The sequence below is a fragment of the Peromyscus californicus genome, unplaced genomic scaffold, assembly GCF_007827085.1.
Source record: "Peromyscus californicus insignis strain IS unplaced genomic scaffold, ASM782708v3 Scaffold_4__1_contigs__length_199733344, whole genome shotgun sequence".
Taxonomy (NCBI): domain Eukaryota; kingdom Metazoa; phylum Chordata; class Mammalia; order Rodentia; family Cricetidae; genus Peromyscus; species Peromyscus californicus.
Genome location: NW_026294562.1, coordinates 59589059 through 59613802, shown reverse-complemented (window position 1 = coordinate 59613802; position 24744 = coordinate 59589059). Strand labels below are relative to the sequence as shown.

Below are 24744 nucleotides of genomic sequence, written 5' to 3'. Positions count from 1 at the left end.
AGAAAACCAGCAATGGCTGCCCAGTTCCCTTGTGGAAATGAACACATCACCATAACGAGCAATGAGCTACTCATCTTGGATGAGATGGGGTGAAGGGTAGGGCACATCTGAGAAGACACCTACTTTGCTTGGGCTTCTTCAACCACACATGAAAGTACCAGTGCCCTTGGGCCCCTAGATTACTGCTGTGCCACCCCGCCTCCCAGCATCCTTCTCACCACCTACCTATACCCAACTACTTGCCCTGTCCATAGGGAGCAGCTCAAGGAATCACCCACCTTCGTGGTCTTCAAACCGCACCCCGAGCTCAGGCAGGATGTCATCCCGGAGGGCATCACTGAGCTGCAGAACCTCAAGGACTGTAGGCAAGAAAGAGCAGCTCCCTTAGACTATAGAAGGCCTAGGCCCCCCAAAACCGTGCTTCCTCCAGTGCTGGCAAGTGGGTACTGGCTGCCAGATTTGGAGAGAAGATAGGAAAGCCAGGAGACTACCCATGCCACCACCACCATGTAAGTCCAGGATAGAGCACAGACCCACAGCCTCCGTCCTGGTGAATCCACAGGGTCCAATGAAGACAAATCAGCTGTTCTAGCACTGCAGCCTAGTGCTGGGAGCCTGTCTTAAAACACTCTGTGGACTGCTCCCAGAGATGCTGAGCAGGGAGTAGTCAGACTGCCTTGAGCCCGGTATGGCCAAACTTTGTCCCACAATGACAAGGCTCCATAACATTCGAAGCCCTGGTCATCACCAGCCTGACTCAGCACTGAGGCCATGTCCCCTCATGCATGTCTGCAGGCCAATGCTACATCTATTCAAGGTCTCTGCTCTGAGTCATCCTGATGTCCTGAAGTGCTCTTCCTTCCCCTGACACTGTCACCTCAGCAGTTTTGTGCATGTGTCTAAGGGCTAAGCGCTCCTTAGGTTTTTGAGAAGACCCAGCTCCCCACAGCTCTAAATGCCCTTCCAAATCAGAATGTAGTTGGAGTGAAGGGTATTCATGGTTTAGGCTGGGTCTGGAGAATGGGGTGGCCCTCCAACTGCTGCCTGTCTCATGTAGAGATGTTAGTCAATTCTGATCACCAGGTGCAGATATGGAGGGGCCACAGCTAGGCAAAGGGACCCACACACAACCTCAGGGATGACACTGGATCTGGTTCAGCAGGGAGCTTGATGAGCCTGGTCAGACCTGGCTCAGTCACTACAAGATGTAGCTGCCTCAAGGCTCAGCCAGAACACACAGGAAAGACTGAGAGCCAAAGAGCAGGAGACAGAGAAGCTGAACAGACAGAGCAGGTGAGAATTAAAGGACTGTGGATGTGGCCACTGAGGGCATAAACATTCCTAACCCCTGAGTCAGTTTCTCTGCTGGTGCTAGGACTTTCAATGACCAGATGCATCACCTGTGGTGGGTAAAAGGACAGACCCTGGAAGGCCAAGCACTCAAGGAAGGGACTGGGCTTTTTTTTTTTAAGGCAAGCACTATGGTTCACAGCAGACACAACACAGATTTCCTATCTGCTCACGCTGAGATTCCAAATCCCCTTGCACTTACGAACCAAGAGTCCTAAAGGTCTCTTATCATCCTAGATGGTCTCCTGGCCACAACAGACCTGCTTTTCCCTGAAGAAAATGTACCCAAGAGGGTCAGGTAAGTCCCTCTATGGCCACAAGCTCACAGCAAGGCAGGGCATGTGAAATAAGACTGCATGGGTCAATCAGGCTGTGAGTCCTGTTTACAGGATCTCCTTAAGAGGCAAACTCTGCTTAGAAATGCAAACATCTGCAGTGTGTGGGCTCCCTTCCAAGTTGGCCTTAGCTAGCTTCACCACCACCAAAACATGTAAGTAAATAAATAAAAATAAAAAAATGACAGACAGGCTAGGAAGCAACAGCTCAGTGGAAAGAAAGTACTTGCTACACAAACATGGAGACCCATATTCGAATCCCAGCACCCATGGAAAGAGCCAGGCATGATGCTGTGAGCTTACAATCCCAGCACATGAGAGATGGAAACAGGTCCCTGGTGCTTGCTGGCCAGTCAGCCATGCGGAATCAGTAACTCCAGGTCCCAGTGAGAGAATCTGTCTCATAAGGTGGAAGGCTCCTGAGGAACAACACTGAAACTTGACCTCTGGCCTCCATACACACATGTGGAAAGGCATAAGTGGAAATATGTGGAAAGGCACACACATATTCTTTAAGTGGAAGAGGAGAGAGAGGTAGAACTAGAGAGAAAGGTAGAGCTAGAGATCAATCCAGAAAGTAGAAGGTAGGAAACCAGAACCTGTGCTGATGCTCAGGAGCATGGCACAGCCCGGCCCTCACGAAGAAGCTGGCATGTCCGTAGTACTTGCCGTCAGGAACCCAGGCGCCTCACATTCCCACTCCCATGGGCAAGCCTAGAAAAACTGAAATCCATTTCCAGTGAGTGTCTGGCGTGCTGTCCTTAGCAGCAAGCACCATTCACAACTACTATTGAGTAAGAAGCAAAAAGAAAGTGAGATCTGTAGACAGGAGCCAGCCAGCCACTGAGCCTTGAGAGAGAACAAAACAGATGCCAGCCGTGGCATGGAGAGACCTCAAAGATGCCATGATCCATGAAAGGCCAGAATGGGGCAGTCTGCAGCAGCAGCGGCAGCAGCAGCAGCAGCACTGTGTGCCAGTGAGGGGTGCACGCTGGAGTGATGGGAGGTGGAGCTGCACAAGAGAGCACTGCACTGAATGCTGAGAGCTGATCTGAAGATGACTTTTGTTACACACCATCCACCTCAATAAATTATATGCCTGCCTGAGCCTAGTCCCTACTGGGAGAAGCCTGGTACTGTCACCTACATGACTCAGAGGACACAGCCCAGGCTGCTGGGGTCCCCAATGCCATGGAGGTTTAGGTTTGGAACTGCCTGCTGAGTCTGGAACCAGGATGGAAGCCTACTAGAAGAGGAGAGGTTCTTCTAAGTTGGAGGCCACCCTTGCCATAGCCAGTAATATTCCTGCCGAGAAGCAAGCCACTTCGTAAATAGTGTGGTGCCTAGTGAGGCAAAGAAATCTTCGTTGGACAAGGTTCCAAGTCAGGGTACCTACTGGGGATACCTGTGCCAGCAGCAGGTGATTCCCCAGAACCACCTGGCACAAATGATGGTGTGGGTCTTGGCACCCTGAGTAATCCTCTGTCTCTCAAATCATACACCTCCTTACTTTGGAGGATGAAAGGATGGGTGTGCATAGGCAGCCTGGCACCACCATACCCCAGGTAGGGCAGGATAGGACTCTAGCTCTGGCCCCAGCAGGAGCTTTTCCAAGCAACCTGAGACTGCAAAAGGACAAGCCATTCTTGGGTCACCAGGAACAGAAAGGAGACCCAGTGCAAGCCAAGGGCAAGTGCATGTTAGCTGTGCACAGGGTCCTCTATCCTGCCTCTGTTCAGAACAAGAGCTATGCACACACCTGACCCTCAGGACTAAGGAAAGGTTCTCCCCGAGATGTTCTAAGTCAAAGGTAACTCTGACCTAGTACAATGGTCCAGCCTGGCATGGAGGTATACACATACAGAACACGGGCAGCTGTCACAGGGAACCTGGCAGAGGGTGAGCGGCAAGGGTGAGGTACCCAGCATGGGGCCTCACCTTTTTTCTCACGGGCGATCTTCCGCACGCCTTCTCTGAATTCCGACAATACCTGCAGGTAGGGCATGACAGTGGACTCGAGCTGTGGAAAGAATGAGTTTGAATCACGAGAGCCATTGCTGTATTTGTAAATGAATACCTAACAGTTCAGTAGATATGCCATATGTCACATGCTGCTGTATCCTGTGTCCTGAAGCCCACAAGTCCTTGTCATGCCAGGTGGTATAAGAGTTACATGTGCTGGAGTGGAGCTAGACCCTATCCCCAGCTTTCTTGGACAGCTTAAAGAATCTAGCCACCATACTGCCAACCTCAGCTCCCAGTACCTAATAAAGGTAATGTGGGCCAGGGAGCAAAAAGCACCTTTGAGCTTCTAGCTGGATACGCTCAGTAGATACTACTCTGTCCCTTGCTGACACAATGTGTTTTCCTCAGGACAGACACAGTTGTCAGAAACCTGTCCTTACCATCTCCAATGGGCCATTGGGATGCACTGACCATAAGTGGTCACATGTGAGCCTGCTGAGGACTAGTCATCTTATTAACTTAGACACACACTAATAGCTGTACAAAGGGTCACTACCTACAGCGACACTGAGGATAGAGCCAGGGGACCCAGAGCCACACTGGGCAAGACCTAAATAGGACTCTGAATCTAGAGCCAGTGTTCTTACAGTGTTATTTCTTTATCTCCAGGACCAAAAAGGTCTGGGGCTTCTGAGAAGGGTCTCAGATTACACAATAGCTCAAGAACCAAGATAAGGAAGTGTAGAAACACTGGCTGGAAGGCAAGAGAGAGTTGAACTCTGAGCTAACTAGGCCTGGCCTTCTACCAGACAGACTGAGGGAAACTGTCTAATTACAGCAGAGGCTCTGGACTTCTGGAGTAGAATTAGACCTTATCTCCAACCCCCTTGACCAGCTTAAATAGCCCAGTCACCATACTACCAACTTAGTTCCCAGTACCCAAAGAGGCCTCTTGGTAGAGGGCAGGGTCCGTCTCCAACAGTCCTGGAGCTAGTATCCTACTGCCTGGCTTCTACCTGGGCATAAGAGGTTTAGGCCCAGGTCTGCCTCTCTGACTCACACAGCATTTTTAAACTATCTTCACCATGGGAGCTGTGCAATAGAGGATGCTTGGCCTCACAGGCTTACTACATTCAGTGTTGGCTGCTATTTCCTATAAGTCAACATCATGGGGCTAATGAGAACATCTGGGGATGCATAATGTGATATATCTTAAGATATATACCTCTTGATGCCTCCCCAAGACCACAGCACTGTTGAAGACTAAAAACTACTTTTAATTTCAAAGGCAGAATGACTTCAACTAGGAGTTATATCTTGTTTTCTGTTTTCAAAGAAAAGAGTGGGGCTGGAAAGATGGCTCAACACTTGGCGGCCTTGATGAGGATCCGGTTCCTGGCACCTGTATTGGGTAACTCACAATCACCTGTAACTCCAGGTCCAAGGACTCTGATACCCTCTTCTGAGGGCACCTGTATTCACATGCACATACCACACCCACACACAATTAAAAAGAAAATGTTAAAGAAGGAAGCTGGCAGCATATTTGTTAAGAGGACAGAGGAGCCTTGTATGAATTTCTAAAAAGCCCCAGCAGTGATTCCTATCTGGCAAAGTCTACAAGCCACCACACCAGCAGCTCACTCAGACTCGGAGAGGCCTCTTCCTTCAAGGGAGCAGGGCTCTCGGTTGACAGCCCTGTGTGGAGGAGGGGCCCCTTGGGCTGCCATCAGTAGGAAGCAGCTCTAGGACAGCTTTGTCTTTCCATTTGTACATTAGCACAGCAGATGCTCCATCTAAATATTGATATACACTGTCTTGATTTCGTAATTAAAGAGCACTCTCTGCACAGGAGGGTGGAGGGGATCATAAATGAGCTGTCCTCACGTTGCAAAGGACCATTACTGACATGTGTGTCCGTCAGCCTACTAGACCTGCAAATGCTGAAGCCAGTTGTGGGCACGGGTCTGTTCTAACAGGGGCTTCCTTGCATGCTTAGACTGGCACCTGGATGCTTTATGGGACCACGGCTTTCCATTTTCTTGGCACTGGCTGCAGGAACAGGGGCTTGGACTATGTGGTGGGCTCTGGACTGGTGTGAGAACTGGACCTGGCCTGGCATGGGGTTCTGCCCAGTTCCGAGGGGCAGTGGAATAGTGGGAATTCCCCCAGGATAGCATTGTGGTATGTGATCACATGACCTTTAAGAATGTGCCCAGTGATTATAGCATCAACACTCCATATTCTCAGGTTGAAATACTTGGAGGAAAAACAATCATGTGTGTGTACTGAACATGTATCATCATTCCCCAAACTACACAATGTAACCATCTGCACAGCATTTATAACACAGGATTATAAACAACCTAGAGGTAATTAAAATTTATAAAGGAGGACTGAGGTGACAGCTGTTGGTAAAGTGCTACTGGGCAAGCACTGAGTTCGATCCCAGCACCTACATGAAAAAGCCAGGGTGACGGGACATGCTTATGATCCCAGTGCTGGGGATGCAGACAGGTGAGTCTCAAGTCAATGAGAGACCCTGGCTCAAAAAACAAGGCAGGTGGCTTCTGAGGTTGACCTCTGACCTCTACACACACACACACACACACACACACACACACACACACACACACACACACACAGAGGCAGGCATGCATACAGAGGGTGGCATGGCAGCAGCTGGCCACCTAGGACCCTTCCGGTGCACTCTACTTACATTCAGGTTGGTTCCAGGCCCACCAACTGGGAAACCAAGGGGACTCTCCTCCTCTATGGCTCCAAAGATCTGAGGGAAGAAACAGACAGGACTCAACTGTGAGTGGGATGAACAAGATGAACTAGAGGTGAGGTGTCACCTATGGCCAGTAGCTCAAGAACTGTCCTGACATCTGTGGGGACAGGTAGCCAAGTGGGTCCCCATGACTGGCGGGGGAGAAGCAGGAAAGAGCAGCATTAAGCCCTATGACCCTATCCCAAGGTGTCTGCATCCATCCATGGTGCACCCTGGCTCAGAGCTGTTGCTCTGACCCTCTTCCAGCTAAAAGCCACCAGAGGATGACAAGGACAGAAGGGTGAGGTAGGGAAAGTCCCACTGGCCTGGTGCCAGAAGTGCTGTGCATACGATAAGGCCCGAGTCAAGGTCCTGTCACTGGCTTTTGCTTAGCAGGGACCAACAGCTGTGACTACAGATGGCTCTGAGGCTTTAACCACAATTCAGGGAGGCTCCGGACCAGGATGCTGTCAGGCAGCACGAGGCAGCTTCCAGCATCACTCAGAAGCTAAGGTTCCTGTTGCCGGGCTCACCTTCAGCATGTGGGTGAGGTACATGGCTATGTTCTCCAGCAGCGCCCGATTGGGCCTCCTCCTTTCAGCCTTCCTGGCTGCCATGTAGAGGTTGCACTGACTGACCAAAGCCCGCATCTCTTCCATGACAGTGCGGGTGTCGATGTTATCACACAGGGCTTCGTGAACCGCTGTCTTCTTGTCAGAGAAGCTGAGCAAGGAAGGGAATGGAAGCAACAGTCAGACCTGGTGCTCCACCACAGAAGTTCTCCAGAGTCCAACAGTCAGACCTGGTGCTCCACCACAGAAGTTCTCCAGAGTCCAACAGTCAGACCTGGTGCTCCACCACAGAAGTTCTCCAGAGTCCAACAATCAGAGTCACTGCCATCAGCAGGTACTGCACTTCTGACATGTGACAGGGCCACGTCATCAGCACAGGACAAACCATGGTAGAGAGACCCTCAGAAGGCCCAGAACACACACACACACACACACACACACACACACACACACACACACACACACCACACCTTCTCTCCTCTCTCTCTCTCTCTCTCTCTCTCTCTCTCTCTCCCCAAGGAAAAGGCTCCACCTTACTTCTTATTGAGCTCCACTTCTTCAGCTTCCCACTTTTCAAACTGGCCAGTGATGTCTACAGGGGCTCGAAGGATGTCTTTCACGTTTAAGAAAAACTCCTGAAGTTATGGAAGTCAGGTTAATGGCATTTGGACAACCTTCTACCTATAGAGACTTGACGTCCTACTGATGTGATATCACTTGAGGGCAGATCTGTCAGCACAATGCACACAGGTCCAAAAGACACAGAACACTTCTTCCTTGAGACAGAAACGTGACAACTCCCAGGGCAGGAAGCCTGAGTCAGAATGAAATGTCCTACATGTGAACATGGCCTTCACTTTGCAGCTATCAGTTTCAGGAAGTGGCACCAAGTGGCATCACTGTGCCCTGGCTTATATCAGAAGACCCACACCACCTACAATGTCCTCCACCTCCAGCAAGAACTGGGCACTCACGTTCATGAACTTTTCATACTGAAGTGCAGACTCCATAGTGTTGCTGGAATAGTCCAGCGTGTCTTTCCAAGAGTGCATGAGGAATGCCAGCCGCAGCTGCCGAGCTGGGGAGCAGACACACAGCTACCGTTACTCCTGAACAGCTGCTGGCACCCATGTCCCGGGCTTCTGCGGGAGCTCTGCTTACCTGAGTGCTTCTTTAAGGCGTCTTTAATGGTGATGAAGTTTTTCAGTGACTTGGACATCTTGCAGCCGGCGATCGTCAGGTGGCCCGTGTGCAAAAAGTATCTGACCCAGCAGTCATTCTCAAAGTAGGCCTGAGTACAAAGAGACAGGAGGAAGGCGTGGCCGTCATGGGGAGGCCTCACCTGTCAGGAGGCTCTGGACACTCAATACATGGTGTCTTGCTGTGTGCCCCATGATGAAGTAGATGCCACCTCTCCTAAGTGGGGCACCTGGGGCTTGAAGGGAATGCCCTGATGACCTGCCAGCAGGATACAACTGGTTTGAACCTAAGCTTGTCTGTTACTGAAGGTCAAGCTGTTACCACTGGGATTCAGACAAAATGATTAGGATACAACTCTCCCTCAGCTCCCAAGATGGATGCCAAGTTCATCAGAAGGCTCTTCCTTAGGGTGTTGCTGATATCTCTCCCACAGAGCAGGAAGGACATCATGTCCCTTTCTAGCAAGGCAACTGTCTTTACCTACCTCTGACTGCGCCAGCTCATTGTCATGGTGGGGGAAGCGGAGGTCAAACCCTCCGCCATGAATGTCCATCGAGGCTCCCAGGAGTGTGCCTGCCATAGCGGAGCACTCTATGTGCCATCCTGGACGACCCTAGAGAGACACAAAGGGTCCTGCTGACCACTCCAAACCTGTCCAGGCCTTTATTACTCAAGGAAACGACCTTTAAGCCTCTGAACCTCACTGCAATGGCCTCAAATCTTCACAAGACAGACTAAAGGAAAACCTGTTTATACAGTTCAAAGTCAGTCTCTGTGGCTGCAGCTTAGCTAAAGCCCGGGAATTATTTCTAATCCCCAAGCACTCAACAAGTGGCAAATAGCCACACACACAAGACTTGCCACAAGGCTGTCACATAGTCATCTAGACCTCCAGTGCCAACAACATCAACTTACATGCACAGACACCCAGAGCAGAAGCCTGAGGCAGTCAATTGGCTTGCACCCACTAAGAGATCAGGACACCGGCCTGAGAAGAGAAGCTGCTACCTTCGAGGCCCAGCATCCGTGGGCCTACAGCTCTTCACTGCTCCAGAACCAGGTCTGATCCCAGTAGTACTGTCCATCCTCTCCCAGCATCCACCCCACCACCAGAGCTGCCTATCAGAGGACTAAGGGAGCTATGTTAGCAGCCTGTGACACTACTCTTCTCACTGTTCCTGCTCCCAACAGTGGCTCACTCACCTTTCCCCAGGGGCAAGGCCAGGATGGCTCTCCTGGCTTGGAGGCCTTCCACAGGGCGAAGTCATTGGGAGAGTGTTTTTCACTGAGGCGGTCAGTGGAGATGCTCAAGTCACCTGTGAATGTGAATGGTTAAGAGAAGAAGGCAGGGTCATTTACAGATGCCTACAGGAGTGTCAGTACCTTACCTCAAGGCCACTCTGTGTGTCTATGGCCAACCTTTCTCTTAACCAGTTAACTTGCAACAGACATGGGTACCAACTGCTGCCTATCAGCTCTTAAGTCTGATTCTGAGCTGGGGTCCGAGCCACTGTTGCAGTTCTAGAGACACATCTGCCTCTTCAGCTCTGAACTCCAAGTCTGTAGGAGAGGTCATTGCACTCTGGGCTGAAGCTAAATGGGTGTGTGGCTCACTGGGGCACCCAGGGTCGGCAGCACACATAGCTGCCAGTGTGCTGGTTTCCAGAAGTGCAAAGGTGTGGCTGAGCTGCACCACTTTGTGGAAGCTGAGATCACTGGTATACTCCCTCTTGGATTCACAAAGCACCAGGTGAAATGGCTGAGGTGTAGACTCAATCATGAGAGCAGGGTGCCTGCTGGGTGCATTTCCTGCCAGATCCTCTGAGACCCCATGGGGTGGTGGAGGGAACCACTGGCTAGAGGCACTTGAATAGTAGCACACAAGTATAAGGTGGCTGGAGACCCAAGAGAACGGCACTGTCACCAAGTACATGAAGGACCTGCAGATAGAATTGCTGTGGAGATGGGGACTTGGTCCCCAACACTGAAGATCAAGCCTATGTTAGGTGACTGGATAGAGTGAACGCCTTCCTTCCACCTCAGGTTTAGGCCCTGGACTGCAAGGGTCTACCTGATCCTTGCTATTCTAGGCTAGCTTGGGATCTAAATGCAGCTCCATCTTTCAGGAACTGAGTGCCCAGGCTTGATGTTCCCGAGCTGTGGTGGAGGGAGGCACTGCTAGGGCATCCTGAAACACCAGCTCCAGATGTGGGACATGTACTGAATGCAGAATGCTTGAGCAGGACTCCTGGCATCACTCCAGGCCCAGAGATAACCACTATTGCATTCTGGTGTGCTCATCTGCAGAATGAAAATAATCTTTTCAAGAGAGTTGCAGATAACGAGGCACCCAGGACAGACCTCAGCCTGGCTCTAGCTCCTTCCTGCTGTTCCTGTGCCAGCAAGAAGCATCCAGAACCACAGCTCTCGAGGCTCCACACCATGCTCTTTCACACAATCTAGCTGGCAGCCAGGTTTTCCATGTTATTTAATGTGTCTGCGGAGAGCCAGCGTCTAGCTTACAAAGTCATTCACTAACTGGGCTTTCCCTTTCCTCCATTCACTGCTCTTCTCTGCTGTCTGACTGCCCAGCTCATTTCCTTTCTCTCTGCTTATTCACAGCCATGTGTGCTTAGTGGTCAGCATTACACCTGCCTCCCGTGCCTCTCTGGCTCCTTTCCTCTGAGGGACTCAGGAGTAGAAACCTCAGGTAGCTTGCCAGTCTCCCACCCCTGTAGTGTGGAGGCCAGCACACCTGCACCTTGGTCGGACACTAAGAGGATTGTTTGGTACTCCTCTCAGACTTCCTTCTGCACCTGGCCTGTGGTCTGGGGGCTGAAGAGATAGCTCAGTGGTTATGAGCACTGGCTGCTCTTTGAGAGGACCTGGGTTCAGTTCCCAGTACCCACACGATAACTCAAAACCTTTCTGTAATTCCTGCCAGGCGGTGGTGGCGCATGCCTTTAATTCCAGCACTCGGGAGGCAGAGACAGGCGGATCTCTGTGAGTTCGAGGCCAGCCTGGGCTACCAAGTGAGTCCCAGGAAAGGCGCAAAGCTACACAGAGAAACCCTGTCTCAAAAAAAAACAAAAAACAAAAAACAAAAAAAACCCCTTTCTGTAATTCCAACTTCAGGGGGTCTGACACTCCTACTTTCTAACCTTCTTGGGCACCAGGCACACATGCAAGCAAATACCATACACATTCAAAACAAAATTTAAACAGGGAAAGATGCTATGATTCCTTCAACCATGTCTGTTAGCGTATTCGAAACTTTTGCTCCGCTGTTAACTGATGCCGCCCAACCTCTCTGTTTCTGCAAAGTATGCAAGGCTGGCTCTCGGCATGGGTCAGTGCACGGCCCTGGAGCCCTCTCAGCTTTACGACTGTGAGTCACCTCACAGTCAGGTGTACCGAACACTACACCTATCCACCCCAGGGCCCAGGATCAATGCTAAACTGGCTTAGCTTCTCTCTTGCCGAGGTTTCTGTGTTTTCTGTTGAGCTTCTCAATTCTGATATTTCTTTAGAATAGGGCCCCACAGCTGCTATTTCTATACCTACATTTTTATGGCTGGTTCAACTTCTAGAAACAAGGGGGCAGTGGGAGATATATCTGGCATGAAAGTTACTCCTCATCTTAACAGTGTGCTTTCCCAAGCTTGGGTTTTGTGAGACTGTCCTTAGCTTCACTGTGGGTAAAGACTTCTGAAAAGTGTTTTCATGCAGTTCTGCCTGATCCAGGAAGACACTGACATCTGTGTTTAAATACTTGGAACAAGATCGCCAAACACACATCACTGCACACACATCTAAGTCACACACTGTCACAGTAGGGCAGGCTCTGAGGCCTCCGTGTCAGGTGCCCCATCAGAACAGCTTAGGACCAGGCCCAGGGCCTCTGTGCGAAGTGCCTGTCACAGCAGCTGAAGGCCCAGGGCCTCTGGGTCAGGACAGTGCAGTGCTAACCTCTCTGTTTCTTAAGCGATGCTGTCTTGAGCAGACAAGTCCTGGGACTCCTTTAGGGGAAGCAGCCTGCTCTCCATGTGCCTGTGGAGTGTACATGGGCACCCACCATGACCAAGAAGTAGAGACCTGGTGCAGCCGTGAGTGAGGAAGAGCAGCTTAGCTTTGCTTCCACACCGCACGTGCTTTGTGAGCTCTTACCTTCCCCTTCCTGAAGAGCTTTCTGGTCCCCAACAGCCTCAGGCACCAGCTTCCCATAGGAGTGCTTTTCACTAGCAGCAAACTTGGCTGTGTCGAAGTAGACGGACCCATTTGAAGCATAGCTGGAAACAAGAGGAAAGAGGTCTCAGACACACCACAGCACTGGGGACAAAGCAAGAAGGGCCAAGGCCAAGGCCACCAAGCCTCTGCTTTCTGCAGCTGGCCAGAAGCCCTAGTTTCATGGGCTGAGGAGGAGAAACAGGGATGCCTCCTAAGGCAGAGGGTGGCTGGCCTCAGTGTCAGGTAGGGTGTCCCTCACAGACCCTCTGCTTGGTGTACTGTAGCCATTTGATTACATCCCCACTCGATGGCACAACCCCATGACACACCTTCTCCTCTCTGTCTGCACTCTACTTTGTGATCCTGTCACGGCTCTCCACGTGACTCTAACATATTCTAGCACAGAGGAGTGTCCTCTCTGACCCAGGCTTGCCACTTGGCTGGACCAGTGTCTCCTGCTGCCCTGCAGCCATTAGTCACGTGGGGTGAGGTAGCACTGTCACTTCGGGGTAGCTCTGTAACAGCAGGCACTGTGAACAGTCCTCTCTTCTCTAGCCTGTGCAGCCAAGCAGAGAAGTGACCTGAGGCCAGGTCCGGGAATGCAGTCAGCCGGTGCCTAGGGCTGCCTGCAGCACCAGGGTCCCACCCAGAACTCCCTTTGAGGAACCTCTGGAAAGGCTAATGTTAGTGATGTGGGAAAGCTTCCAGTTGTCAGACATGCTAGAGCAGCAACCCTGAGCTTGGAAGTGTCTACACTAAAATCACAGCCAGGCAATAGGACACACACTCATAAAGTGTCTAAATGGTACTGATGTTTCTAGGGGCCCTGCAGGGTCCAAGCTTACAATCATGCCATTCTGGCCCCAAAGACCTATGGTCAACACTGTCAAGCTTCCAAGCACATACGAGGCCAGGTATTCCTGATTAACGTCCAGGGGAGGACACTGGGCCACTCCGAAGAATTCTCATTGCTCAGATAGCATGATGTTCCACACCCTGGCTGGTTTAGTGGGAAAACAGACAGGGTAGACAGAAAGACCTGGTCCTTTCCTGCCTGGGACCTGTAGGGGGAGGAGCCTTAGGACACCTGAGCATGGGCCTCTGGGCAGTCATGAGGACTATGACAGTGCTTTGAGAGAATGGCTGTTGGGACCTAGCTTGTGGCCAGTTCTGCCTCTCCAGCTTGCTTCCTGACTCAATTTTCCCAGTTTCAATGCTTGTGATAATGGCATGGACTATGTATGTCATGAACCAGGCAAGGGCTTCATCCTTAAAGCAATCCAAGTTCTTGCCGCAGAGCTGGAGTGAAGTGCAGAGTTAGTGAGGTACAGGGCTGAGCAGTGAGGTGTGGCCTCCACACCTAGACTCTCTCTTCCCATGGAGCTGTGTGGCCTGGCAGGGGAGGGGAGGTTTCTCATGCTCACCCATAACCATTGTCCACAATCTTTTGGACGAAGTTCACAATTTCTGGTACATACTCGCTGACCCGGGTCAGGACATCAGGAGGGAGAACCTGTGGGGACAGAGTCTCAGCGCTTTCTCCCGACCAGTCTGAAAGCCTCAGCCTCCACGGAGTACACTCCCTGGAAAGTGCATGACTGTCAGAACCAACAGCACAGACGTGTCATCCCTGCTTGGGGGACCAGGGCAGGAGAATCACAAGTTCAAGGCCCACATGGAAAGTTCATCGAAACCCTGTTTCAAAATAAAAGGTAAGGGCTGGAAAAATGTTTCAGCAGGAAAATAGACATATGGCAGACAGAAAGATCTGGTCTTCCCTGTCTGGGGCCTACAGGGGAGGAGCCTTAAAACAGCTGAGCATGGGCGTCTGGACAGCTATGAGGACTGTGACACAAACCTGTCCTGCCTTCTGCAAGGCCTACCCAGTTGATCCTATTTGTTTGCTTATCTTTTTTTTTTTAGAGACAAGGTCTTTCACAGAGATCTACCTGCCTCTGCCTTCCAAGTGCTGGGATTGAAGGCGGTTTATTTTTTATTTTATTTATTCTTTTATTTTCTTGGTTTTTCGAACAGAGTTTCTCTGTGTAGCTTTGGAGCCTATCCTGGAACTCACTCTGTAGCCCAGGTTGGCCTAGAAATCACCGAGACCCGTCTGCCTTTGCCTCCCAAGTGATGGGATTAAAGGCGTATGCCACCATTGCCTGGCAGGCTGTTTATTTTTGAGGCAGGACCACACAACACAGTTCAGAACTGGCCATGAATTTGAGATCCTCCTGCCTCCTGAGTGCTGGGAACACAGGACAGCTGGGAACACAGCCAGCTTCCACCCCAGGTTTCTGGCATCTTTTCTAGGCAGTCCTAAGCACCAGGCATGGGAATACACATGAAAACACTAAAACAAGGAGAGGAAGAATCCCCTCACCCCTCATTCAAGTTCAACTCACTGATCTTGCAAAATGAAGACACTGTGGATCACAGGCTTTGTGGCTTTACCAAAATCAGAACGTGGAAAGCAGGGCTTGGCCTAAGAAAGCAAGGACGAGGCAATCCAAGACACTCACATTCAGGGCTTCCATGTCTTTGTGGAACTCTTCTTCCCAGAACTTGGGCAGTTTGGAGAAAATAGAATTGTCAGTCACCTCACTGCCACCTGTGGAGTCCAGCCAGTCAGAGAGCAAGTCCTTTGCTTCCTCCAGCAATACCTAAGAGAAAGGATAGCCACAATGGGCTAGGATTCATGCAAGCACACACAGATGGTAGGAACCGCTCAGTGCCCTGAGGTCAAAGCCAGCCTTGCAGAGCAGGATCCATGAGCTGCCATCTCCCACTGTTGGTGTGAAACGTGTTCCAACTGTACTCATGTGGGGTGAGAAAAGGACTGTCCTCGCCCTTCTAGGATGAATGTCTTGAGCACGTTACCTTCAGCAGTGTCGGGCTGTGAGGCCACTGGAGTCTGCACTCTATCACAGGAGCACAAGGCAAGAGCAAAGGGAAGACGGACAAAGTGCAGATGACCTGACAGCAAGGGCACCAGGGAGGACAGAGGGCTCGGGACACTGGCAGGAAAGGATGCGGGGAGCCACACAGGCTGCCACTGCTGTCAGCATTCCTGGAAGTAGCAAGGTGGATCTCTTCAGGGTGCTCACTCTTCCCCACGTGAAGGGGCAGGGGATACAGGAGAGGCAAAAGCAAGCTGGGTGCAGTGGCTTGTGCCTTTACTTGAAGCACTAGGGAGGCTGAGGCAGGAGAACTGCTATGAATTTCAGGCCAGCCTGCAAGATCCTGCCTCATAAACAAACAAACAAAAAAATGAGGAAGCCTGGTGTGGTAGCATGCATTTAATCCTAGTACTTGGGAGGCAGAGGCAGGAGGATCTCTGTCAGGTGGAGGCCAGCCTGGTCTACAGAGTGAGTTTTAGGATAGCCAGGACTATAGAGAGAACCTATCTCAAAAAAACAACACAGAAAGGAAGGAGGGAAGAAGGGAGGGAGGGAGGGAGGGAGGGAGGGAGGGAGGGAGGGAGGGAGGGAGGGAGGGAAGGAAGAGAGGGAGGGAGAGAGGAAGGAGTTTCCAGATAAATAGTGAGTGTCTTACAAGTGTTACATCTAGAAAAATATAGCCTTCAGATAACAAGCAACAGCAAGCTACAAGAAAATATGGAAATAGTCCAGGCAGGTGTGACCACAGAAACAAGAGAAACTTGGAGATGAAGTCTACTAACCACTGAACATTCCAGAGGACAGGACAAGGGGATGGAGACAAGTGGTGAGTGGGACCTGATGTTGCACAGTATTTGTTTACACCGTCAAGATGTGTCTTTACCAAGATGTCCTATGATTGGTTTAATAAAGAGCTGAATGGCCAATAGCTAGGCAGTAAGCAGTTAGGCGGGACCTCCGGGGAGAGAGAGAGAGAGGACTCTGAGAAGAGAGGCAGAGACACCAGCGAGACAGTGAAGAAGTTAGACCCATGGTACAGAGGAGAGGTAATCAAGCCACATAGCAGAACGTACATTAATAAAAACAAGTTAATTTAAGTTGTAAGAGCTAGTTGGGGGGCTGGAGAGATGACTCAGAGGTTCAGAGCACTGACTGCTCTTCCATAGTCCTGAGTTCAATTCCCAGGAACCACATGGTGGCTCATAACCATCTGTAATGAGATCTGGTGCCCTCTTCTGGCCTGCAGGGACACATTCAGAACACTGTATACATAATAAATAAATAAATCTAAAAAAATAAAAAATTCACTTTAAGCCGGGCGGTGGTGACACATGCCTGTAATCCCATCACTCGGGAGGCAGAGGCAGGTGGATCTCTGTGAGTTCGAGGCCAGTCTGGGCTACACAGTGAGTTCCAGGACAGGCGTAAAAACTACACAGAGAAACCCTGTCTCAAAAAACAAAAACAAAAACAAACAAATAAAAAAAAAAAGAGCTAGTTTGGGAAAAGCCTAAGCTAAGGCCAAGCTTCCATAATTAATAATAAGTCTCCATGTCATTATTTCTGAGCTGCTGGCCCAAAAGAAAGTTCAACTGCAACTAGAAGTCACCTAAAATTGGCTGAGACCAGAAGGGCGGGACAGATCTGGGCCTCTGCCAGGAATCCCAAGGGAGGAAAGGAAGCAGCAGGAGTCCAGGGAAACACCGAAAGGACTTCTCAGAACTCAGGTGACAGCTTGCAGGCTGGCACTGCATGCATACCTGGGCATCATATGAGACAGCAGAAAGCCACCAAAGTGTCTTTAGAAGGAGCTAGACCGAAGACACAGGAAAATAATTTATAGGACAGCATCCTGTCCTCAGTTCCTGCTGACATCGGGAGCTGGCAGAAAGTAGGGCAGTCCAGTCCTAGGGCTCGGAGAAAAGTGTACCCAAGAGCACCTCCTGCAAACCCTCTGAGACCATACCAAAATGGACACTATTCTAAGCAGTCAACAGCTGGGCCTCCCATTAGAACTCTCAAACAGAGAAGACTCAAAGGCTAGTCACACTCCATCTTGTCGAGGGGAAAGCTGGCTCCATGGGTGGCCCATCCCCAGGAAAGTGGGTGCCATCAAAAGTTCATCCATTCAAAGATCATGGCACCAAAGCCAGTATGTGGCCTGAAGCCTACATTGACAAGTTCTTGGGAGCTCTGGAAAGGCAGGCCACTGAGCCCAGCCAGCAGGGGCTCTAGGGGACACCAGAAATATGCACTTTTTAAAAAAGGTTTATTTTTATTCACATGTATACACCTGCCATGTGAGTATAGGTATAAACAGGGGCCAGAAGCGGGCATCAGATGCCCTGGAGCTGAGTTAAAGTCGTTGTGAGTCACCGTGTGGTGCTGGGAACCAAGCTTACTCTTTTTTTGTTTGTTTGTTTGTTTGTTTTGTTTTTTTTGAGACAGGGTTTCTCAGTGTAGCTTTGGAGCCTGTCTTGGAACTTGCTCTGTAGACCAGGCTGGCCTTAAACTCACAGAGATCCGCATGCCTCTGCCTCCCAAGTGCTAGGATAAAAGGTGGTGGCGCACGCCTTTAACTCTAAATTTACTCTTAACCACTAAGCCATTTCTCCAGCCCAGAAACCTACATTTAACAGCTATAGGTGACAGGACCAATGGATGTTCAGGAACTCATGAAAGTGAATCTGACTTCAGTGACAAGAGACTGAGGTGCAAGAGTGCAGATGGCTGAGACACCTAACAGAAGCTTGAAAAACAAGAGACCACAGTGTGTGTGGCTGGGAGCTGGGAGGGAGCATTGTGTTCTGACCTGTATTACTTGGAAGCCCACAGCACAGCAACCACATAAGAGGCCAAAAGAAACCAAGACACTGGGCCTCACACTGTAATTCCAGCACTTGGGAGACTAAGGAATGAGAACTGAGGTTAGCCTGGGCTACATTTAAGGTAGACAGGCTGAGATCACGCCGCAGACAGAAAGCAGGAGGTTAGATTTCAACAGCTGCTGCGGGCTGCAGAAATATAGCATAAGAACTCAGCTGGTAATGGCAAAGTCACTACCTGGAGGGATCAAGGAATTCTTTCAGAGGAAGCCAAATTCCAAGAAGCTTTTGGTGTTACTTGGCTTGTTATATATATATCAGCTGTCTTCTGTTATGAAAATCATGTGTGCCTTCATAGTTTTCCCAATTGACTTTTCCCTAAGAAGGGCTAACAGTGTGGACTGATCACTCTCTGGACATACACATTCAAGGTATTTGGAGAACAGCCTCAGGAAAGGCTTCCTCTGGAATCAGATATCTCCCTTAGCCACTTTCAATGACTAACAGTAATAACAGTCCACATGCTAGTCTCCTGATTTAAGGTAAATTTCACAAGGAGACACCACCCAGGTCGGGTGGATGTTAATAGCTTTACACAATTCAGCTCGGACCCTCCTTTCTTACCGTCTTATTAACTTCATAGACTTTTAACTCCTTATCTAACCACTTCTAGGAATATTTAGATAACTTTCTGTGCTGACAGCTCTGCTCAGCCAGAACCCCAGTTCAAGCCTCCCTGTAATTATCGTCATTGGCAGCATCCGGCCAGGTCCATCCCCAGATGGAGGAAAGTACCTTATCAGAGATACCTCTGTACCCTCTAAGAACAGACTTAAGCATCCAGACTACCCATTTGAGAAGGCCTGGCGGATGTGCCAATTAAGCTTAACTTCCTCCTATCTCAAATCTTACCTCTAGTTCCAGATCTCCCTTTAACTATCACCAGAGGCATTTAGCTGTACACGGGTTGCCTAGCAACCGAGCACACCTTCCCCCACCCTGCAGAAAAAAAACGGCAGATAGCTTGGACAGATGGGAGCCAAAGGAAAAAAGAAGACAGTTTTATTTTCTCCCATTGACCTAGCAACTTATAGATTTTTTTAACATTTTCTACCAATCACGTTTAAGATTACAGTTGAGGGAAAGCAGCAGCACCAGATCCAGCGGCCAGCAGGAAGCTGATGAAAAACAACCCTCCTTACTACAAGGGGGCCTTTAGAATTGAAATCAACTTTCTAGCAGAGTATCCATTCAAACCACCCATAAAACCAAGATCTATCACCCTAACATTGATGAGAAGGGGCAGGTTTGTCTGCCGGTAATTAGTGCTGAAATCTAGAAGCCAGCCACCAAGACCGACCAAGTAATCCAGTCCCTCATAGCACTGGTGAATGACCCCCAGCCTGAGCACCCACTCCAGGCTGACCTAGCTGAAGAATACTCTAAGGACCGTAAAAAATTCTATAAAAATGCTGAAGAGTTTACAAAGAAATATGGGGAAAAGCGACCTGTGGACTAAAATCTGCCATGAGTGATTCCAGCAAGTTTGAGCAGAGCCCCAAGCGGTACTCAGATACCCCGCAAAGCAGGACTCTGTGGAAAATTGACATAGGCCACCACCTGGCGTCCGCTTGTGGCAGTTACTTTCTACAGTTTCCTTAATCAAAAGTGGTCTAGGTAACCTGTAAAGAAGGATTAAAAAATTCAGATGTTCTTAAAAAAAAAAAAAAAAAAATTACAGTTGAGCACATAAGATCCCTCTTCTTAGATATTACCCGAATTTAGCCTTTAGTTAACTCTAGTCACTTCCCTTTTGGACTGCAAATGATAATTAACAACTACTGCCCCTCTATGTGATTCTTATCACCCCTCCATTGACACTGGAAACCTGGTGGTCATTGCCTGAGGAAAATTCTTACCTGCCTTTATGACTCCATAGAATTTAAGCCTGGTAACCTTGCTCGAACAAGGGAATTGCTATTGCTTGGGTTTATAACTGGACTCCTGAGAGACTTGGGGAGACTGGAGAGACAGAGAATGGAGAGGGATTAGGAGGATTTTGACCAGAGAGAATGGGGGGGGTTGAGATGGAAGATGAGGAAGAGTCAGATGGGGAAGAACTAGCTGGGTAAGAACGAGATGATAAGGACCTAGATGAGGCAGAATTAAGACGAGAGAATTAAGATAGAACTTAGAGGGAGCAGTAGACGAATATAGAGAGAAATCAGGCAAGAAAGGAGCTAAAGGAGAATAGAAGCTTGTAGAGAGAGAACTGACACAGAATAATAAAGTGTATGGACAAAGAGTTTCGTGTACATAGGTTCATTTCTTTTCATCAAAGATTAATTATCAGCTGGTTGTAGATTCTTCCCAGACCCTGGGAGGGGACTATCGAGGGGATGGACCCCCATAGTCCTTGATACCTGGCGCCATGAACAGATTTAACTGTTTAGGTACTCAGGGACTGATAGGAAGTAAGGTTTGGAGCATATCCAGGGAAAGAGGTTTTGCTTCACAGAGGGTTGCCCAGTTAGAGGCTCAACTCTCAACTCTTGAGAGGTACGATTTCTGGAGACCTCTGGAGTATCAGCTACAATCAGTCCTCACCGAAGGATGCTGCAGATCCCAGGGACACCAACACCAGGGAGAAACCTGCCGTTATTTCCTTTAGGGTCTTGTAAGGAGGTAACACAATATTATCACACTATCAGAGCTCCTGAGATGTAAACTAAAGCTAATGAAGTTCACTAAGTTCTCCATAGTAGCAGCAGCATCCTGCTACAAACAGCCTTTTTTTGCTAAAACTATTGGAATCTAAAGGGCTAACTTGAGCCCTAAACTTCTCACTCCAGCAGCTAAGTAGGAGCGCACTCTAGCAGCCTTCATTTAAATAACAATGCAAGCTTCACAGCCAGAGCCAGTTTAAAAACTTATGGCAACTCGCAGGTCTCCTAAAAAAAAGTGTCTTTCTCTCTCTCTCTTTCCTCTTTGAGTTGACTATTAATTTCTTGGTAATTTACAAAAATCTTGGGCAAGTACAAGAACTTCAGTTAACCCATTGCAAAAAAACAGGTCCTGGTTAGGGGACGCCCTACTAAGACCTGTATGGATTCATCAGACCCCCTAAGACGTTTGGGGGTTGGAATCCTAAACATCCGCCTTCTCTCTGAACCTAACTATCTACTATCTGCATCTCAGCTCACTTCAGTCTGTGTCTCCACCCTTCTCCTTACCTTGCCATTTCTGGTGGCTATCTGTGTTGCTTGAGCTGACTTTGGAGATGTGTAAAGGTTAAAACCTTCCTTTTTAAGAAAAGAAAAGGGGAAGTGCTGTGGGATGGTCTGTATGTCAAATGTGTTGCTGATTGGTCAATAAATAAATCACTGATTGGCCCGTGGCCAGGCAGGAAGTATAGGCGGGACAAGGAGGAGAATAAAGCTGGGAAGTGGAAGGCTGAGTCAGAGACACTGCCAGCTGCCACCATGACAAACAGCATGTGAAGATGCCGGTAAGCCACGAGCCATGTGGCAAGGTATAGATTAATAGAAATGGATTAATTTAAGCTGTAAGAACAGTTAGCAAGAAGCCTGCCACGGCCATACAGTTTGTAACCAATATAAGTCTCTGTGTTTATTTGGTTGGGTCTGAATGGCTGTGGGACTGGCGGGTGTCAGAGATTTGTCCTGACTGTGGGCCAGGCAGGAAAACTCTAGCTACATATCTGGCTTGATACAGACTGGACAAACTGGCAAACAAACAAACAAACAAACAAATCTCCTGTTTTATTTTGGGTTTTTTACTATGCTTGTCTCATTTCATGATACACCTTAAAGGATTTATTAAATTGTTACTCTCCTTATATACTATATTTTTAAATATGAACTCCTGTTTCTATATTAAAATAACTTTAGCACAAACAATATTTTTAAGACTAAACCTGACAGGTATAAAACCTAAGTTCTAACTTTATAAAGACAACTAACTTATAAATTGTTAAGAATATGTTTACTTTAACTAAAGATAATTAAGAAATAAAACTTATTGATTGATTGGCCGACCTAAACTGTAAACTGTTAAGGATAAGTTGTACTTAAGCTATAAGAGATAATTATTAGGATACAAATTAAAGGTTGATCATCTTATGAATGATCAAATTCTCTAATGTATACAAAATTATATTTATATACATGTTAAGTATGCTACATTTCATATAATCATTTCATTACTTAGCCCCCTAACATTTAAAAAGTTTAAGCTTTGGACAAAACTGCCATACCTCTTATTGCCAGGGTTTTGTCCAAACTATGCTTTCAGATCATTTAGATTATATTTCCATTTATCAGGTTTAAAGATAATTTGCCTTACTATCCAATTTCAAGTAAAAGATAGCTCACCTAACAAATTTCAAAATGACCTTCTACTGTTCCTTTATTAAAAGAAATTCACTTTACATTTGCTATTCTCAATTATCAATCACTTATTTTTCCTGATGAATTTAATATATAGATGCTTTTGGATATAAAGTTTTTATAGGAATATAAAGGTTTAGAGATAGAAAATGTTTACAAAGGTTAAAAAAACATGATATGAATTGCCATTTATTGGGATATATATGAATATATATGAACATATGAACATCTAGATATGTTATAAATGATACATGAATCTCAATAAATAACCTAGAGATAGTGAGGATGTAAGCCTAAGTTAGATCTATGGATAAAGTTACTATTGAGGTCTGAGATATATAAGCTTTAGGTATGGACTTATATGCCTTAATACAAGAGTCTGCAGACCTCCCCAGAAGGTACACTGGGGCTAAATATAGGTTGTAGCTCCTCTGCTGTACAAGGTATTAATGTTGCCCCAGGGGTGTGCGATTCTGACTTTTCTGGAGAGATTAAGATCATTGTACAACAAAAACAGTTCAGATTCATGCAGGGCAGTGCCTAAGGAAGCTGCTGGTGTGGATTCTAGTGATACGGCCTTCTGGGTTCAGGAAATTAAATATTCCAAACCAACTAAACACTTAAAAGAGAGGGGAAAAAAAATAATTGACTTGCTAGACATAAGCACGGACATTTCTTACATTTCAGGAAAAGATTGGCCAAGTACTTAAGACGACTATTACTCCTTTGTCTCTTATAGGCCTAGGTCAACCTAGTATTATTGCTAACAGCTCAAAAATATTAAGATGGTCAAATAGATAAAATTATGGCATATTCTTTCTGCCTATATGTCATCCTCCATACCTAGCACACTATGGAGAAGAGACATGCTGTAACTAATGGATGTACCATTAATCTCTGCTGTGGACTAATATCATCTCAAATGCTACAGATGGGTTTTAAACTTAAAAGAACTTGGATAAACAAACCCAAGGCATAACTGAGCCCATTATTCCAGAAATTTTAAATGAAAGACAAGGCCTAAGGTATCAAAATTCATCCTAGGGGCCACTGTCCACTGTTGACCCCATTACTTGTAAATCTGATGCTCCTATCTGGGTTAAGCAATGACCTTTAAATGCTGAGAGAATTGTAATTGCTGCTTGTCTGGTGGAAGAAAAACTTAAATATTGGGCATACAAAGCCCCCCACCAGCCCTTAAATCACCCCAATATTTTCTACTTAGAAAAATCAGGCTTATAGACTGTTACAAGACCTTAAGAAATTAAATAAAATTTATTAAAACCAAGGGGGAATCTCACAGCCTGGTTTGCCATCTCCCACGGCCATCCCCAGAAATCAAACAATCATCAGTGATGTACAAGATTGCTTCTTTACCATACCACCTCACCCTAAAGATTGTAAGCATTTCACCTTTAACTTGCCTACTCACCCTGCCATGATGGAGGCCAAAGCTGACATACAGAGCAGGAAATGCGAGTTCTGTTTATCCAGGACTCATTTATTGAGCAGAGTTCCTCTTTTTTTTTTTTTTTTTTTTGGTTTTTTGAGACAGGTTTCTCTGTGTAGCTTTGCACCTTTCCTGGATCTCGCGCCATAGACCAGGCTGGCCTCAAACTCACAAAGATCTGCCTGGCTCTGCCTCCCAAGTGCTGGAATTAAAGGCATGCACCACCACCGCCCAGCCAAGTTCCTCATTTTATATATACAGATTAACTATCAGAACTAACTGTCAATTATAGCTTCCTCATAGTCCCCCAACCTAATAATATATATGTATATACATATATCTTACAATACATTTATTGCACAGATATTATATTTATATCAAACTATGAAACTTATGAGTCTATAGAGTGGCAGATAGCTCTACAGGATATACCAGCACCTTTTCTTATGTCTGTCCAACAATTACAAATTCTCTCCCTATGGAAGCTCACCCACGAGGCTTACATCCTTATGATTTATGGTTATGAAATAAGAGGTAATACACCACTTATTTCACTGCTTTTCAATTTTAGGAATACCGAGAGCTCATATATAGACAACGGCCTTACATATACTCCAAGAGCTCTTAGAATCGGTGGTTAATTTTTCACATCTCCCACTACAGGCATTCCTTATTACCCCCAGGCCAAGCCACAAAGTGACACCTAAGCCTCTATGATCTTCTCACTGGTATTTGAAA

The 24744-nt window shown here is 47.7% G+C and overlaps 1 protein-coding gene and 1 pseudogene across 4 annotated transcripts in view; one reads left to right on the top strand and one right to left on the bottom strand.

Annotated features, from left to right (window-relative positions):
• The window catches only part of Cars1 (cysteinyl-tRNA synthetase 1), a 59845-nt gene that overhangs the window by 5848 nt on the left and 29253 nt on the right, over window positions 1-24744 (bottom strand). For 3 of the 4 annotated variants that reach the window (XM_052762987.1, XM_052762986.1, XM_052762988.1), the window contains 12 exons: window positions 14945-15085; window positions 13847-13935; window positions 12363-12484; window positions 9399-9511; window positions 8680-8808; window positions 8157-8286; window positions 7970-8073; window positions 7533-7630; window positions 6957-7146; window positions 6370-6438; window positions 3624-3705; window positions 279-359 (listed from right to left, as the gene is read on the bottom strand). In XM_052762987.1, coding sequence (XP_052618947.1) covers window positions 279-359; window positions 3624-3705; window positions 6370-6438; window positions 6957-7146; window positions 7533-7630; window positions 7970-8073; window positions 8157-8286; window positions 8680-8808; window positions 9399-9511; window positions 12363-12484; window positions 13847-13935; window positions 14945-15085 — 1348 coding nt within the window. Of the gene's footprint in view, window positions 1-278; window positions 362-3623; window positions 3706-6369; window positions 6439-6956; window positions 7147-7532; window positions 7631-7969; window positions 8074-8156; window positions 8287-8679; window positions 8809-9398; window positions 9512-12362; window positions 12485-13846; window positions 13936-14944; window positions 15086-24744 lie in introns of all 4 variants that reach the window. The other variant, XR_008223179.1, reaches the window with a different exon arrangement.
• Window positions 16353-19918, top strand: LOC128094554 (ubiquitin-conjugating enzyme E2 L3-like; annotated as a pseudogene).